The sequence below is a fragment of the Phaenicophaeus curvirostris genome, chromosome 5 (genome assembly GCF_032191515.1).
Source record: "Phaenicophaeus curvirostris isolate KB17595 chromosome 5, BPBGC_Pcur_1.0, whole genome shotgun sequence".
Classification (NCBI taxonomy): Eukaryota; Metazoa; Chordata; class Aves; order Cuculiformes; family Cuculidae; genus Phaenicophaeus; species Phaenicophaeus curvirostris.
The window spans coordinates 25618944-25634724 of NC_091396.1; the positions used below are offsets into that span (position 1 = coordinate 25618944).

At 39.1% G+C, this 15781-nt stretch overlaps 2 protein-coding genes across 2 annotated transcripts in view; both read left to right on the plus strand.

The window, feature by feature from the left end:
* Positions 1 to 15781, plus strand: part of TRAF6 (TNF receptor associated factor 6) — a 372770-nt gene that overhangs the window by 323626 nt on the left and 33363 nt on the right. The window lies entirely within an intron of this gene.
* Positions 5063 to 6670, plus strand: RAG2 (recombination activating 2). The gene has a single exon (XM_069857010.1). It carries the CDS (start codon positions 5063 to 5065, stop codon positions 6668 to 6670), a length of 1608 nt encoding a protein of 535 aa, XP_069713111.1.

The window sequence follows — 15781 nt, forward strand, 5'->3', positions numbered from 1 at the left end:
TTAATTTCTCTGTCTTCTTAGCCACAGTAATTGGAAAAAGAAATATCTAAAGATAAGCATGTCAACTGGTAGAAGAAGAAAATGAATACAAAATATTAAATAAGACACCATTGGGAGTTGAATTTTTTCATCAAACATTTGTAACTCTTTTGCCAGATCACAGAGCCAAACAAGGATCAGATTATGCCAAGCACTTGGATAAGAAGCCATCAAGTATCATCTAGATTCTGTTGAAAACAGAAATAAATGTCACGCGAATGGCCTTAAATTTGGGGGAAGTTCAGTCCCTCAGCATTCAACTCTGCACTACAGTCTACTTTTATATTTGTTTCAGAAGTAACAGGCCAATGTGGATGCTAAGGCTTCCGTATTTCAGATAAGAATCATAGAACCACTAGGTTGGAAAGGACCCACTGGATCATCGAGTCACCACCACATCCTATATGCATTATAATTATGCAATATCTCAAGACCATTTTCACAGACATTCAGTATGTTTGTTTTGCTGTACCAATCAAACTACATTTCAAGCTCTTTCTACTTCCATTCTCACAGCAGTTTCAAATGACAGATGAGATATTTCTAAAATATTGTGGTATTGTAACTCCGGAGTGGGTGAAGTAAGGCCAGGAAAACAAAAGCAAGGAGCTATGAAGAGTGAATTGTTTTCCAGGTTTCTCTGTTTATTTGCTGTGCAATGTTATGCAAGTGACTTATCCTCTGTGCCCCAGCACAACTAGCTGTATGTTCCCCAAGGACTTCACAGAGCCTATTTTTTATTGGAGAAGAGCACTGTGAAACATGGAAAACACCACAGAAGGGTGCAAAGTTTTATTAGTCTTTTAAGGTCTGATCAGAAGGCCACTAAAGTAGAAAAGAGATTCCTAATGACTTCAGTGGGATTTGAATTGGACTTCTAGTCAGCCCTCACTCACTTGGGTTGCACACATTTGCCGTGTCCTTTTGTGTTTTTGGTGTCACTACATACTTGCAGTGGAGCTTTCCGGGGAAAGCAGTAGTACGCCAATCAGCAGGCATTGTTTTCTTCTAATAACTATTACAATTATTTTTATTTTGAACTCAAAAATTACTTCGGGTGACATTTTTATATTCCAATAGCTCTGAAAATTTTCAAAAAAGATCATGAGCTTGACAGGCTTAGCAGTGTAAAAAATTAAACTATAAAGGGGCACACGCTGCAGATGTTTACAATCTAACTAACAGGCTGGCTGGCTGTTACCATCACTATCTGTCATTCTGGTCTGGTTCTACTGCAAAGAGTTAAAGTTTCTGGAAGCTGGTGGGTTCCTTGTTGTGCATCTGAAGACAACAGAGGAAAAGAAAAAAAAAAAACGGTCACAGGCAGTTAGTCACAGTAGACCAAGTTCTCAGGAGTACATCTGCAAAGTAAGCAGTCCCCTCCACCAGGCTACCTCTCCATGCCACAATCATCCTGTGCTGTCAGAGAAGATTTCTCAAAGTGCTCATATTCAAATCCCAAATATATAGAAAGTTTTCGGAGGACGTAAGAAAACCTATCAGCCAGGTATGTCTAACTTATTGTTTTGCCCTAAGCAAACTTGGGTGATATGATCAGCAAATGTTTTGAGAAATATTATATAAAGATTTCCTTCCTTAAGCCTGTTTATCGAGGACTTCAAAACCCTGTGGGTCTCTGGATAGGATTTTTATTGTGAAGAATCTGGGAATAGCACTTGCTTTTCAGGTGTATGACTTTTAATTTTGCAAAGGGAGAGCCTGCAGAGAAAAATCTACCATATTGCAAAATACATATAATTCTACCACAGATATCTGTGTTCATGCCAAGTTAAAAATAACTGCAAGCTCATGACAGAATTTAATGGTTAGCAATGATCATTCACCAACTAAGACTCCATGCTATCCTGCAATCCATTCTCTCAGTGTCCAGCCAGTGCTGTTCAAATACCTTGTCTTTGTGCAAATGAAAGGTACTTGGGTTTTCCTACAGTTCTTAAGATGAAATCATTCGTTATTTGGCAGTGTTAAAATTACTGTGTAATTATCATGAATATAGTACTTTTTAATGTTGACATATTAATATGAAACATCACACTAAGTAACAGCACTGATTATTCATTGTTCTCCTATTTAAAATGGTTTTGTTGCCTAATCAGGTAACAGGCACAACACATAGGAGAACAAATACTACATAAGGTCAAGGAGTAATAAGTAGTAAATACAGTTTGGGAGTGACTTAGTGCCTAAACATAGTAATTTAGTGACATTTTATAAACCCGAGATTTACTAGGACCTATGGGAGACTTGGTGCCTTCCATAGCAGAAGCTAGAAGATAAGAAAGTGAAAAGGCATCTGAAATGTCACTTGATGTTTAGGTGCCTGAATCCTACCCCTTGTTATAAACACATTCACCCTATATTTCTCAGTGAATGCTTAACATACTTACAATTTTTTGTGTTGGGTATTATTTCAGAAACTGTGCCACCTACTTTCATAGTAAGCACATTCCAAATTACACTAGACAATGCTTTTAAAAAGCACTTCCTCTCTTCATTTGATCCTTCTATAAGTAATCTCCCAGACTTTCTAAGTCTGAATGCCTTGTAATCTATTCTTGTCATACGAATTAAACTGATTAAACTGATTAAAATCAGCTCAAAATACTAAGTTTGATTTTCAAATAAAACAGAGGATAATATTTGTTTTCTTCTTTCTGTTAACTTAGCTTCTAGCTCAGATCTCTACAGTTCACTTGTCAAATACAGAGGTTATACAAGTAATGCTGAGATTCTCACTTATTTGTATAATCCCCGGAGTCTGATCTTTTATAAAAATAACAAACATGAGGAAGTATGACTCAAGTCACCATAACTGGTAATTGTACATGTAACTCCACCCTTCTCTGTTTATCCATCTTTACTTCTTATAGTATCTTTCCCCCTCTGTCTTGTGCTGCACCTCAACAAAAACATTTGTCCATTTCCCTCCACATGGCACTCACGCTAATTCAATTTAATAGTGACTGGTTTTGAGTATAAAGCCATAAAAAACCTTTAAACTTCTTGTTATAAGGTTAGATTTCTACCTTTTGGGCTCCCTGAAGCTGCTTAGGATCATATGAGTGTTGGCCCAAAGGAATCAGTGGCATTGGAATGTTAGAGGTGGAGGTCAGCATAGCCAAAGATCAACCACATTTATTAACAACATAATTAGCACAAAACAACCTGGAAAACTAAAGCATTTTCAGCAAGTGCCTAAGGAGCTACTTCTGTCAGAGAACCTAGGATAAATATTCTGTTACTTACTGAACTGCTTTCTTAGGTAAAGTTCAAGAAATATTAAAGGATATCAAGGAGGAAGTGTGTTTATTTCTATGTGTCTATCAATCTCACTTTTTCATTGGTCCTTCCTCCATGCTGTCTGCAACAGTATGTTTGTGACATCATGGATACTAATAATAGTCATATCTAGATATTCCTGAAGTATATGTAAAAATACAAAATGAATGCCAGCATTTCAATTACATTTTTTTTTCATTTTTTGTGCTCTTTTTTTAGACTTAAAACCTAAACCAGCAGTCAAATGTAGAACACTAGTATTACAAAATATAGAACACTAACCTACAGATGTGCTTGTGGAATCTTCAGTATGGAGATGTATTACTTTTCTAAATATGTAGTAAAAACAAAGAAGCTAAGTAACCACACAATATGAAAGAAAAGACAAAGGAAAGCTAATCCAGTAAATCAAACCTAGTGCAAGGTCCCATAACACTATCATTTTTTAACGTCTTTAAGAACCAGTAGCACAGATTCCTGTTTAGCGTATCACCTGAAGATAAATAACTTGGTAAATCTTTCTTCATGCAAATAATATGAACAAAACCTGCTTTGCATACTGACATGTTCAGAACAGGATTCACTAACTTAATTAATGTGTAACTGAACTGTACCTACAATGTAGTACTTCTGAAACAGAATCTAAAATATACAAAAAACTACCACCTTCAGGGATGAGGCATTAAGACTGCTACACAGCAAACAGAACTTGACAATAATATTCGGATGATTCCACAATATGCAAAAAGATAAAATAGCTATTCCATTGATTATTTTTGAAATCAACTCAGTAGTGGCTATGCCTACTCTGTGTGCTCAGCTACATTTGAAAGCATTTAATGGCAGATCTATGTTTTAGCACATCAGTTTGTATACCAGAAAGTGGAGCAGGCAGGCAGTACAGGAAACATGCACTGATGGCAATTTGATGTAGTCAACGCTTTTAGTTCCTCGGATTTCACAGTAACTTACACTGACACTTGTTTTTTACAGAGTCTCCAGGTTTTGATGTCAGGTAACTGGAAGATACAGATCCTTCCTTATTAAAAAATCCTTATATGTCTTGGTTTTGTTGTTTCATCAAAATGAAAAGCAGATGCAAGGAAAATATGAATCCTAAAGATTTCAAAACAAGGAATTATATTTTAAAATGTAGAAGTTTTATTTTTTTCCAAACATTGTACCTAAAAGCTAGTTTACACCTTTAAATTCTAGGGACTTGGCAAAGGCTGCGTCCAGCCACGTACGCACTTGGTTGCGCTCCCCGAACAGGGAGCAGGACGGCCCCGGAGCCTACATGGGGGAGGCGACCCCACTTTCCCACAGCCGGGAGCAGAGGAGCCCCTTGGCCTCCAGAAGCGGGCGCCCGCAGCAGCCACCGACACATCCCACCGCCAGGCCCCGCCCGCTGCCGGCCCGGCTCCGCTCACCCGCCGCCTCCCCGGCCCCGCGTCTTCCCGCCCGGGCCAGAACTACCGGCCCCAGCAGCGCGCGGGGCCCCGCGCAGAGCCGCGCGCGCGGACGTCTACGGGCTGTGGGTGTTGCGGCCTCGGGGCGCTCGCAGTTGGGTTGCAGAAAAGGGTCTCTTCTTGGTTCTCAAAAGAGTGAACTGAAACGCAGCTTTAGTACGATTTATCTACAAACTGTTAAACAGCTCTCATAGGGTCTAAAATATGTTTCATCTGGTTTTTTTGCACTTTTTTTCTCAGCTGTTGACCACAGGATGGCCCAGTCAGCAGATGAAATTTCGCTTCAGGTGGTATCAGTGGTCGGTAATTCGTCCTTGCTGCAACCAGGCTTCTCGCTCCTGAATTTTGATGGGAATGTTTTCCTTTTTGGGCAGAAAGGATGGCCAAAGAGATCCTGTCCCACTGGTGTTTTTCTCCTCGATTTAAAGCACAATGAGTTCAAAATGAAACCTGCCTTCTTCTCTAAAGACTCCTGTTACCTCCCCCCTCTCCGCTACCCTGCTGTTTGCGTGCGCAGAGGCAGTGCAGATTCTGATGAATACCAGTATATCATTCACGGTGGGAAAACGCCTAACAATGACCTTTCCAATAAGATTTACATTATGAGTCTGGTGAGCAAAACCAGCAAGAAAACCACTTTCCAATGTGTTGAGAAAGACCTGGGTGGAGATGTCCCTGAAGCTAGATATGGGCATACAATTAACGTAGTTCATAGCCGGGGAAAAACTGTGAGTGTTATATTTGGAGGGAGATCATATACTCCTCTTGCACAAAGAACCACCGAAAAATGGAACAGTGTAGTTGACTGTTTGCCATCTGTGTTTCTTATTGATTTTGAGTTTGGATGCTGTACATCATATATGCTTCCAGAGCTTCAAGATGGACTTTCTTTCCACGTTTCAGTTGCTAGAAATGATACAATCTACATCTTGGGAGGCCATTCGCTTCGAAGTAACACCAGGCCCCCCAGCTTGTACAAGCTAAAAGTTGATCTCCCACTGGGCAGCCCAGCTGTGACCTGTACTATCTTGCCAGGGGGGGTATCTGTATCAAGTGCTATAGTGACTCAAACCAGTGATACCCAATTTGTCCTTGTCGGGGGCTACCAGTCTGACAACCAGAAACGGTTGGTGTGTAACAGAATAGTTCTGGAAGATAATAACATAGAGATTGTTGAAAGGGCAAGCCCGGACTGGACATCAGATATTAAACACTCTAGAGTGTGGTTTGGCTGTGATATGGGCAAAGGTTCTGTATTGCTGGGCATTCCAGGAGCCAACAAACAGTTAATCTCAGATGGAAACTACTTCTACATTTTGAAATGCAAAGGAGCAGAAGGAGACAAGGAGGAAGAACTGACAGCACAAATTTGCAGTCAGACATTGACTGAAGACCCTGGAGACTCCACTCCATTTGAAGATTCAGAAGAGTTTTGTCTTAGTGCTGAAACCAATAGCTTTGATGTTGATGATACTGATACTTACAATGAAGATAATGAAGAAGATGAATCAGAAACAGGTTACTGGATCACCTGCTCTGCCAGTTGTAATATTGACATTAACACCTGGGTCCCTTTCTATTCAACAGAACTTAACAAGCCTGCAATGATACTGTGTTCCAGTGGGGCTAGCCACTGGGTCCATGCGCAATGTATGAATCTCTCAGAGAACATGCTCCTGCATCTCTCAGAAGCAAACGTCAAGTACTTCTGCAATCAGCATGTTGACCTTTATAAAGGCTTACAAACTCCCCAAAAGGTAGTGCACCTGACAAAGCAGCCTATGAAACCATTGCGCAAAAAGACAACCATGAAGTTAACAAAGCCTGTGAAAAAGTCCTTTCTGCGGAGATTGTTTGAATAGATTTTCACTACCGTTTTCTATTTACCTGGAAGAAAAGGAAAGACAGCTAGTAATGGTTGAAACAGAATGTATTATTGGAGTTCAAAGAGATCTTTTTTTTAATTGATTTCAATTATCTCGATATTTTCGTTACATTTAAAAGCTCATTAATTTATTTTGTTTCTTATGTGCATTTTTGTAATATCTAGATAGGAGCCCCATCATAGAGGGCATTTTGTAAACACACAACTATATACTGTTAACTTTGTGCTTTATTTTATGCTAGAACTTACTCCCCAGTTATCCCCAGTGAGATGAATAGAACTGCCCATAGTATAAGACATTGTCCCATATACTGAGTGTTGTTAGCATCTGTCCATAAAGAACATTATATCACCCATTTTCATTTTTTATCTTAGTGAGTAGTTCTAGAAATATTTTGCCTAATTTATAACTGCAGTACTCCATTTTTATTTTGGTGTAATGAAATAAAATTAGACTAACTACTCTGGTTTTAAACTAAAGTAGTGGCTGAAGTCCCTGAAGGTCAGTTTCCTTCTGGACTTCAATTATGGAAAGCTTACTTATGGAGCACTTCACTCTGGATGATTATTATTTTATTTTGAGATGTACCAAATGATTATATGATGATTTGGGCTACAGTTGTGGAATATCATCTCATAGTATCATTTCATTGCATTCTTAAACCACTGTCCTCAAAAACTGCTTTGTTTTTGTATTTTTAAAAATCTAGTAAGCTAATAAAGTTTAAATAGAAATTACTGCATTTTTTCACCTGCTCTTGCGGTAAATCAAACACTGTAAATCCCAAATTCTACAAAAGGACAGCATGCGTCTATCTGAAGTCTGATGAGGGATCTAACTTCACAGCTGCCCCATGCTGTGAGTTCCCACTGACTTCAGAAGTTGTACCTTCTGATGAACAAGACTTCTATCATTTACTCTAGATCTTCCACTAAACATTTTTTCCTCTGCCCACCCAGGATGACTGTGTAGGGTGTGAAAGCTTAAAAAAGCAAGATGTAGCTCAGAGTGACTGAGCCAATGGACCAATGTAAGGGTGGAAACAAATGCAGCTGGCAGCACAAAGCATGAGGAGAGGACTGGATTCAGATTGAAAAGGACATTGTCACGGTTGAACAGCCTAGGAGTTTACTAGCTTTTTTTTTTTGTGGAATCTTTTATTGCCTATTTGTGTAGCCTCATCATTCTTGGCTTTATTTTCTATCTTTTTTACTGCTCCAAACATCTTTTCAAAAAATCAATAACATCAGCTCAATATTTGTGAGCCAACAATAACAGATCAGCATTCACAATCCAGCTCTCAAGCTGGACCCCTGAATAAAAAAAGAAAAACAGGAACAGGTGTCAGCCATTTGATCACTATGTGCACACCCCAAGCAGCCACTCCTTTACAAAGCAGCACATGTAGCGCAGTGTTTGGGTCAACACAGACATATATGCACAGTACTTTAAACCTTCATAACTCAAGCCAACAGCAGAGGAAAGTAAAGGGCAACCATACAAAGCTTCCTTTTCCAAATTTTCATATGCTGGTGGAGGTTATACTTTCAGTAGAGCTTGTAAATTGGAAGTACGTCACCCTGACTGACTCTCCACTCATCAGTGTGGTGTTGGTATAAATTCGTAGATTTCAATGCCAGCTTCCCATTTCCTTTGTCATGCTACTTTATGTAACCTCAGAGTACAGTGTTGTATGTTTTTCCAGGGAATAAATGAATAACATGCCCACGTAAAGTCCCCTCAAACTGGTGAAGTTCAACATCCCCTTTTATAGGTCATTCATAGGTCATATTCAGCTGAATTGTCATTAAAATATGCATGCATCATACACTCCTCATAGACTTCATTTACATCAACAAAAAAAAAAAATCCACACCAAAATTAAAGCCACATCATCACAACACCAGCAAAGAGGAAAAATATGCTCACACAACAAAACTTCACTCCTCATCTCCTCACCATTTTACAAGAAAAGACTCCACACCATTATTGAATTCCCTGGCAATGTCCTGTTCTCATTTTTGCCTGTTACCTCTCCTAAAAACCATAATCTGAAATTCCTCAGGCCTCACTTTATGGGTCACTTTACTTGACCAATTTGTCTGCTAGTGCAGACAAATAAAAGGATGGAAACATTTTCCAAAGCGAAAGCTTGACACTGGCCTAGCAGAAGCGATATTCAGCCTGAGATTAAAGCTCAGGCACCGATAGTCTGGTTGCAGTATTTTGGGGAGCATATTTTGAGTTTCCAGGACTGACTCCTGCAGCTGTATTGACTCTCTGAGCCCCTAGGAGCTGAAAGCAGGTGCACTCAGCACTTGGCAAGCACAAGAACACATTCGGCCCCTTCCAATTCTTACCTGACTTGTTGTTCTTTGCTTTAAGGCTGTGACTATGAAAAAAAGCAATTCACAGTCAGACAATTATTAGATTCCTTATGAGCCCTATAATGTTATTGTATTGTGTATTTTGGCTGTGTTTCTTTAAAATGTATGGTTTATTTGAGTAGCAGGGATAAGTTGCTTGCTTGAAACATGTCCCAGCCTCACAGTGAAGAGCAGTACAAGCAGCAATAAATTACAGCTCAGAGACTTCAGTCACTGCAGAAAGAGGTAGTCAAAGTAGTATATAATATTCCAAAGGACTCAGACTTAAAGAGATATGTGAACATAATCATGTAAAGAAGACACTTGACATTGCATTTAAGACTGCAGAAAATACTTAATTCCCTGATAATTCTGATTACACTTCTGAGTCATGTACTTGTTAGAGCATTCATTGGTTTCAAAACCAGCTAATTCAGACAGGATGCTTCTTCCTTAGGCAGGTTAGAATTAGAAGATAAAATGAAGTAGCTTTGAGCATAGAAGTAAATCACTGTTGGTTTTGCATCCAGCTGGCCTATGTGTTACATAGCCACAGCAAACAGCATCATGATTCCCATCCACATTTTAGAAACACCATGTGGTTATTAAATTTTACAATAATAATCTACAGATTTTAACACCATGAAAGGTGCTTGGACCCTGATGTACCTACAGGAAAGGCACGCACAAACTTTAGTGGTAGCACTAAAGTGTGTGTCACAGTTTAGAGTGACTCATTGCACCAATAGACCATGACTAGGAGCAGAAATAATGCAGTTGGGAGTCCCAAGCAAAAGAAAAATATTGAATTCAAATTGAAAAGGAATATGTGAAGTTATTTACTGCCAGACTTAATGTATTGAGCACAGAAGGACTAGCTTCTTTTTATTCATGATTGGTGGCTATAGCTCTCTCCGTATTTGATTTCCTACCACATCCTGTTTCAAACAAGACTAACTTCTGGGAAGGAAGCCTCTGAAAATCAAACTCCAATTTGATATCTCTACATGACCTTTGAAAATTGTGACACCAAAGCACATTTTTTCCTTTAAAAAATCAAGACCATAACCTTATAAACCTGGTGGGAAGGCCTTGTGGGATATACGACATTTGGAGGACACCTGGGGCACAGCGATTATAGAATTCTCAGTTCTAGAAGTAAGAATGAGAGTGAGTAGAACGGCCAGCTTGGACTTCCAGAGGGCAGATGTTGGACTGTTCAGAAGGCTGGTTGAGAAAGTTCCTTGGGAGGCAGTCCTAAAGGGCAAAGGAGCCCAAAAGTGATGGATGCTCTTTAAGAGGGAAATCCCGGCAGATCAAGAGCAGGCCATCCCCATGTGCCAATAAATGAGCCATCGGGGAAGAAAACCAGCTTGGCTTAGCAGAGAGTTTGGGGTGCATCTCAGAAAAAAAGAGGGAAGTATACGAGCTTTGGAAGAAGGCGCAGGCATCGCAGGAAGACTACAAGGATGAAGTAAGATCATGCAGAGAGAAAATCAGAAGGGCTAAAGCCCAGCTAGAATATAAATTGGCTAATTCTCTGAAAGAGAATAAAAAATGTTTATACAAATATATCAACAACAAAAGGAGGGTTAAGGAGAATCTCCATCCTTTGTTGGATGCAGAGGGAACAATAGGATGAGGATAGGGCTGAGGTACTTAATGCCTTCTTTGCCTCAATAGTAAGGTCAGATGCTTTCTCGTTACTCAGCTCCTGAGACAGGAGACACAGAGGGGGAGCAGAACAAAGCTCCAGTGATCCAAGAGGAAATTATTAGAGACCTGCTTGGCCAATTAGACATTCACAAATCTATGGGGCCGGATGGGATCCACCTGAGGCTATTAAGGGAGCTGGCAGGGGTGCCCACCAAACCCCTTTTCATCATCTACCAGCAGTCCTGTCTGACGGGGGAAGTTCCACTTGACTGGAGGCTGGCAGATGTTACGCCCATTTACAAGAAGGGCCAGAGGGAGGATCCAGGGAACTACAGACCTGTCGTTCTGAATTTGGTGCTGGGTAAGGTCATAGAGCAGTTTACCTTGAGCGCTATCACACAGCACAGGCAAAACAACCAGGCCTGGTCAACACGGGTTTATTAAAGCCAAGTCCTGCCAAACTAACCTTATCTCCTTCTATGACAAGCTTACCTGCTTAGTGGATGAGGAAAAGGCTGTGGGTATAGTGCACCTGGACTTTAGTAAAGCATTTGACACAGTTTCTCACAGTATTCTGCTTGAGAAACTGTCTGCCACTGGCCTGGACAGGCATGCCCTCTGCTGGGTAAGAAGCTGGCTGGATGGCCAGGCCCAAAGAGTCGTGGTAAATGGAGTTAAATCCAGCTGGAGGCTAATCACAAGTGGTGTTCCCCAGGGCTCAGTGCTGGCTCCGGTTCTGTTAAATATCTTTTTTAATAATCTGGATTAAGGGATTTGTTTTGTGGATGACACTAAGATGGGTGGAAGTGTTGATCTGCTTGAGGGTAGGGAGGTTCTGAACAGGCTGGTTTGATGGACTGAGGCCAACAGGATGAGGTTCAACAAGGCCAAGTGCCAAGTCTTGCACTTGGGACACAACAACCATGTGGGGAAGAGTGGCTGGAAAGCTGCCCAGCAGAGAAGGATATAGGGGTATTAGTTGACAGCCAGCTGAATATTAGTCTGAATATCAGCTGTGTGCCCAGGTAGCCAAGAAGCCCAACGGCACCTTGGCTTGTATCAGAAACACTGTGACCAGCAGGACCAGGGAAGTGATTCTGCCCCTATCCTCAGCATTGGTGAGGCCGCACCTCAAATACTGTGTTCAGTTTTGGGCTCCTCACAACAAGGAAGACATTGAGGTGGTGGAGTGTGTCCACAGAAGGGCAACAAAACTGGTGAAGGGCCTGGAGAACAGACCTTATGAGAGGTGACTGATGAAACTGAGGTTGTTTAGCCTAGAGAAAAAGAGGCTGAGGGGAAACGTTATGACTGTCTATGACTACCTGAAAGGTGGTTGTAGCGAGGTGGGTGTTGGTCTCTTCTCCCAAGTGAGAGGTGATAGGACAAGAGGGAATAGCCTTAAGTTGCTCCAGGGGAGGTTCAGATTAGACATCAGGAAAAATTTCTTCACATAAAGGGTTACCAGGCACTGGAACAGGCTGCCCAGGGAGGTGGTTGAATCTCCATCCCTGGAGGTATTTAAACCATGGGTAAGTGAAGTCCTTAGGGATATGATTTAGTAGTGGACAGGTATGGTTGGAATCAATGATTTCAAAGGTCTTTTCCAGCCTAGTGGTTCTATAGTTCTATGATTCTGATTTCTCAATACATACACATATAAAGGAAGAAAGGGACACTGGCTGCTTCCACAAGTATGCAGGAACTCTTTCAGGTGGTGTTTATTGTTTATTTCCTTGTCCACTGGCTCAGAATGCCCATCTTCAGAAGAGGAATTGGGCACTGAAAAGACACCTGTTGACTTGTCTCCCAGTGCTGCTGGAAAAGGTGCTAATTAAATTTTTTCCAATGTGTCTTTTTATATTATGAACAATATTAAGCTTGATACAGAACATAGAAAAGTTCCCAGTTTTAGGAGTTGCAGCTGGTCAGCTGTTTGAAAATCATGCCATGTTCAGTCACCTAAAACAGTACTCTGAAGAAAACTGGTGACAGGCCTCATTATTCTTCATCTGATCGCGATTCTAATAATAATACATGGACAGTAAAGTTCAGTCAGTTATTACAGATATACAAAGAAACGAATTAAATCATCCTAATTTACCAGGAAACTCTCTGAGGCTTATTTTGTTGTTTTAAATGGGTTCTGTTTTTTCTATCTAACATTTTTTATTGAAGGTCAGCTGAAAGAACTAAGTTGGTGATATGAGGTCCAGCTACTAGAAGTCTAATTACCTGACTGCACAAGGAAATCAGGTTATTTAATTTGCTTATTATTAATTCCATCCAAATCGGTTGGTTTACTTAAGTGTTTTTGCTCTGAGATATCATTGCAGGGAAGAAAGGTTTTCTGAAGTGGAATAAAGGGAAGCTACAAATCATGAAGTGAAAAGTAGATTGGAACTAATCTTTGCAGCTTAATCTATGACAAGGAGCCAAAAGGTGATGCAAAGGATGCACAGAAGCCAGTGAAGAGTCTTAACATATTAGCATGGACAGTGCAAGGCTGACTTTAAAAAAAAAAACTGGGACGGAATTTTTAAATAAAGCAAAAACCATTTACAGACTAAATAAAACTCTTTTAAAATTTGTTCAGTTTTCTGTCAAGCAGTTGCCTGTGATGAAAGGTGCTGAAAGGACTGCTGAGACTCACAGAGTTGTCTTTGTTTGTGTTAATTTAGTGAATTCCAGAACAGGGCTGGAACCACAGCTGTCTCTGGTTATCAGAGCAGCCTAAATATGAAAAACATCCACAATTTGAATTAAAAATAAGACTGTTACTTTGAAATTATGTGCACAGTTGAAAAACTATTAAGAAATATAAAGTCAGAAACTTTAATATTTACAAGACCTTTGTCTTAAACAGGTTTCATAATTAAGAAACTGTAATACCATAATAATAAGTAAAATTATGAAGCCATGTGGTGAGACAAAGCACAGAACTCAGTGTAGTCAGAAATTAGGATGCTGTATTTAGAATTTGTTTCTGAACTACCTGACTAAAAGTCAAGGTTAATTGCTTAAATTCAACAGAATCATTCCTGTGAGGAAAAAAAATATGTGAGACCAGAATCATGGCTTTTAACATAGTTCACATTGTTTCATAACATAGCAATTCACAATACAAAGCCCTTGAATAAAACCAAAAAAGCAAGACACATAATGTGGTTGTATAACAACTACAGTCAATACAGTTTCAGAACAAGAAAATTAATCACCATGAATTACTGAGGGATTGTACCAAGTATTACCATAAAACAAAATGTGAAGGTTTGAAAGAGCACCATGAATAAAAGTGTCTCCATTTTTCTAAAGTCTCTTCAAAATCAAAAAGCTTAACAATTGACTGCATAACCATATGATGCATTTGTCTGCAGTCAGAATTGATTTGCTTTCTGATGCATGGCTGTGTGCATTCTGCATTCTTATCCCTATTTGCAAAAGCTTCACTTGCAGGTACCTACCCTCTTAGTACTGTTTGTTCTAATGAGTACAAAACTCACAAAAAGAGTTTCTTGCTTTACAGAAGATGTCAACAATGGGGGAAAAGAAGATGAAGTGATTCAAGTATAAAAAGAAAAGGAAAAAATATAATAGTAGTAGTTTTCTGTGTCAGCTGTCCTGCTCAGAGCTCATATAATGTGAAATGTGTCTTGATGGCTTAATAATATTTCACAAAATAATACTTTCACATGCCACTGCATTCCTCTGTCCCTCTCCAGGTTCCGTTCAATCTTATGAGTTACCCTAGGATATAAGCCTTGTCATGAGAAATCATACATTTATGGATAGAATTTACTCAACCCTTTAAAGGCAGTGAGATGAACCACTTGCTGTTAACTCAGCAGCTTATTAAAGTGAACTTAGAATTTTAAAATGTCAGTGGAGTCACTGAAATTACAAGCACAAAATGAACAAAGTCAGGTCTGTCACTCCAGACGCACGTATGTAAATCCACGAATGGGCCCAGATTATTTTGGGGGTGAAATTCTCTCCTGTGGAAAAGGCAGCAAAAACTCTGTATATCACTTAAATTGAATGAAAATCACCATGAAGTGAGTAAAGATTGGCAAAGTGGGCCTGAGGTTATTGAAGCAGAGTCAAAGATAAGAGATAAGGTAATATAGTTGTCCCAAATACACGTACAGAGGAAAAAGAAAAGTGGGCAACTATTTGCATAATGAAATATATGTTAACCAAAAATGCAAACTATACTTGTATTTACCGCTAAAGAATGCTCTTTATACCTGATGCTTATACTCACTGGAAAACTTGTTGTCTGCTTTTATTGGCAAAGAACAATATTTACGTAAACCTGAGATTTATGCTCTATGGGAAATATTTGTTTTATTCAAAGAATTGAAAGAATAAATTAATCTAGAAATGAACATGCAGTAAGTGCAGATGTACAGGGTAAAACATACAAAAGATGCTGAAGTCCCTATGACTGCTTAGAAAAGTAAATGTTTTAAACAAAAAGCATTATTTCTAACTAAAAAGCATTATTTCCAACTGCAAATTTTGATATAATGTTAAACTATGTTTAAAGACACTATATAAAAACAAAATTCCAAATTACTGAATACTTTCAAAAATAGTACTTTCATTAATAAAATCAAAAGAAGGACATAATCAGAATAACACTAATATTGCTAATTACTAACACTTAACTCTACTTTTTATTGTCTATAAATGGTATATACCAGATCCTCAAAGATATAGCAAATAACATGAGCAAGATACTACAATACCTAGATTCTCTAAGTTTTTTTTCGCTTAAACTAGCAAAATTACTTCTGCCACATAAAATAAAAACAAAAACATGGATCCTTTTAGATCCATGCTTTAATTGTTTCTGCATTTAAGCTTCTTTCAGGAATATAATTCCAAATAGAGTAAAACTCTAGCTACAGGTGCAAATCTGAAATGCTAGATGATTTGGAGGCATCTCAGGTACTTTCGAGTATATTTCATAAATCTATCATTTAATTAAATTCAAGTAATTTTAGCATATTAATATACTAAATACCACTTCAGAAAGGCAAACACCACCAACAAAACAGTT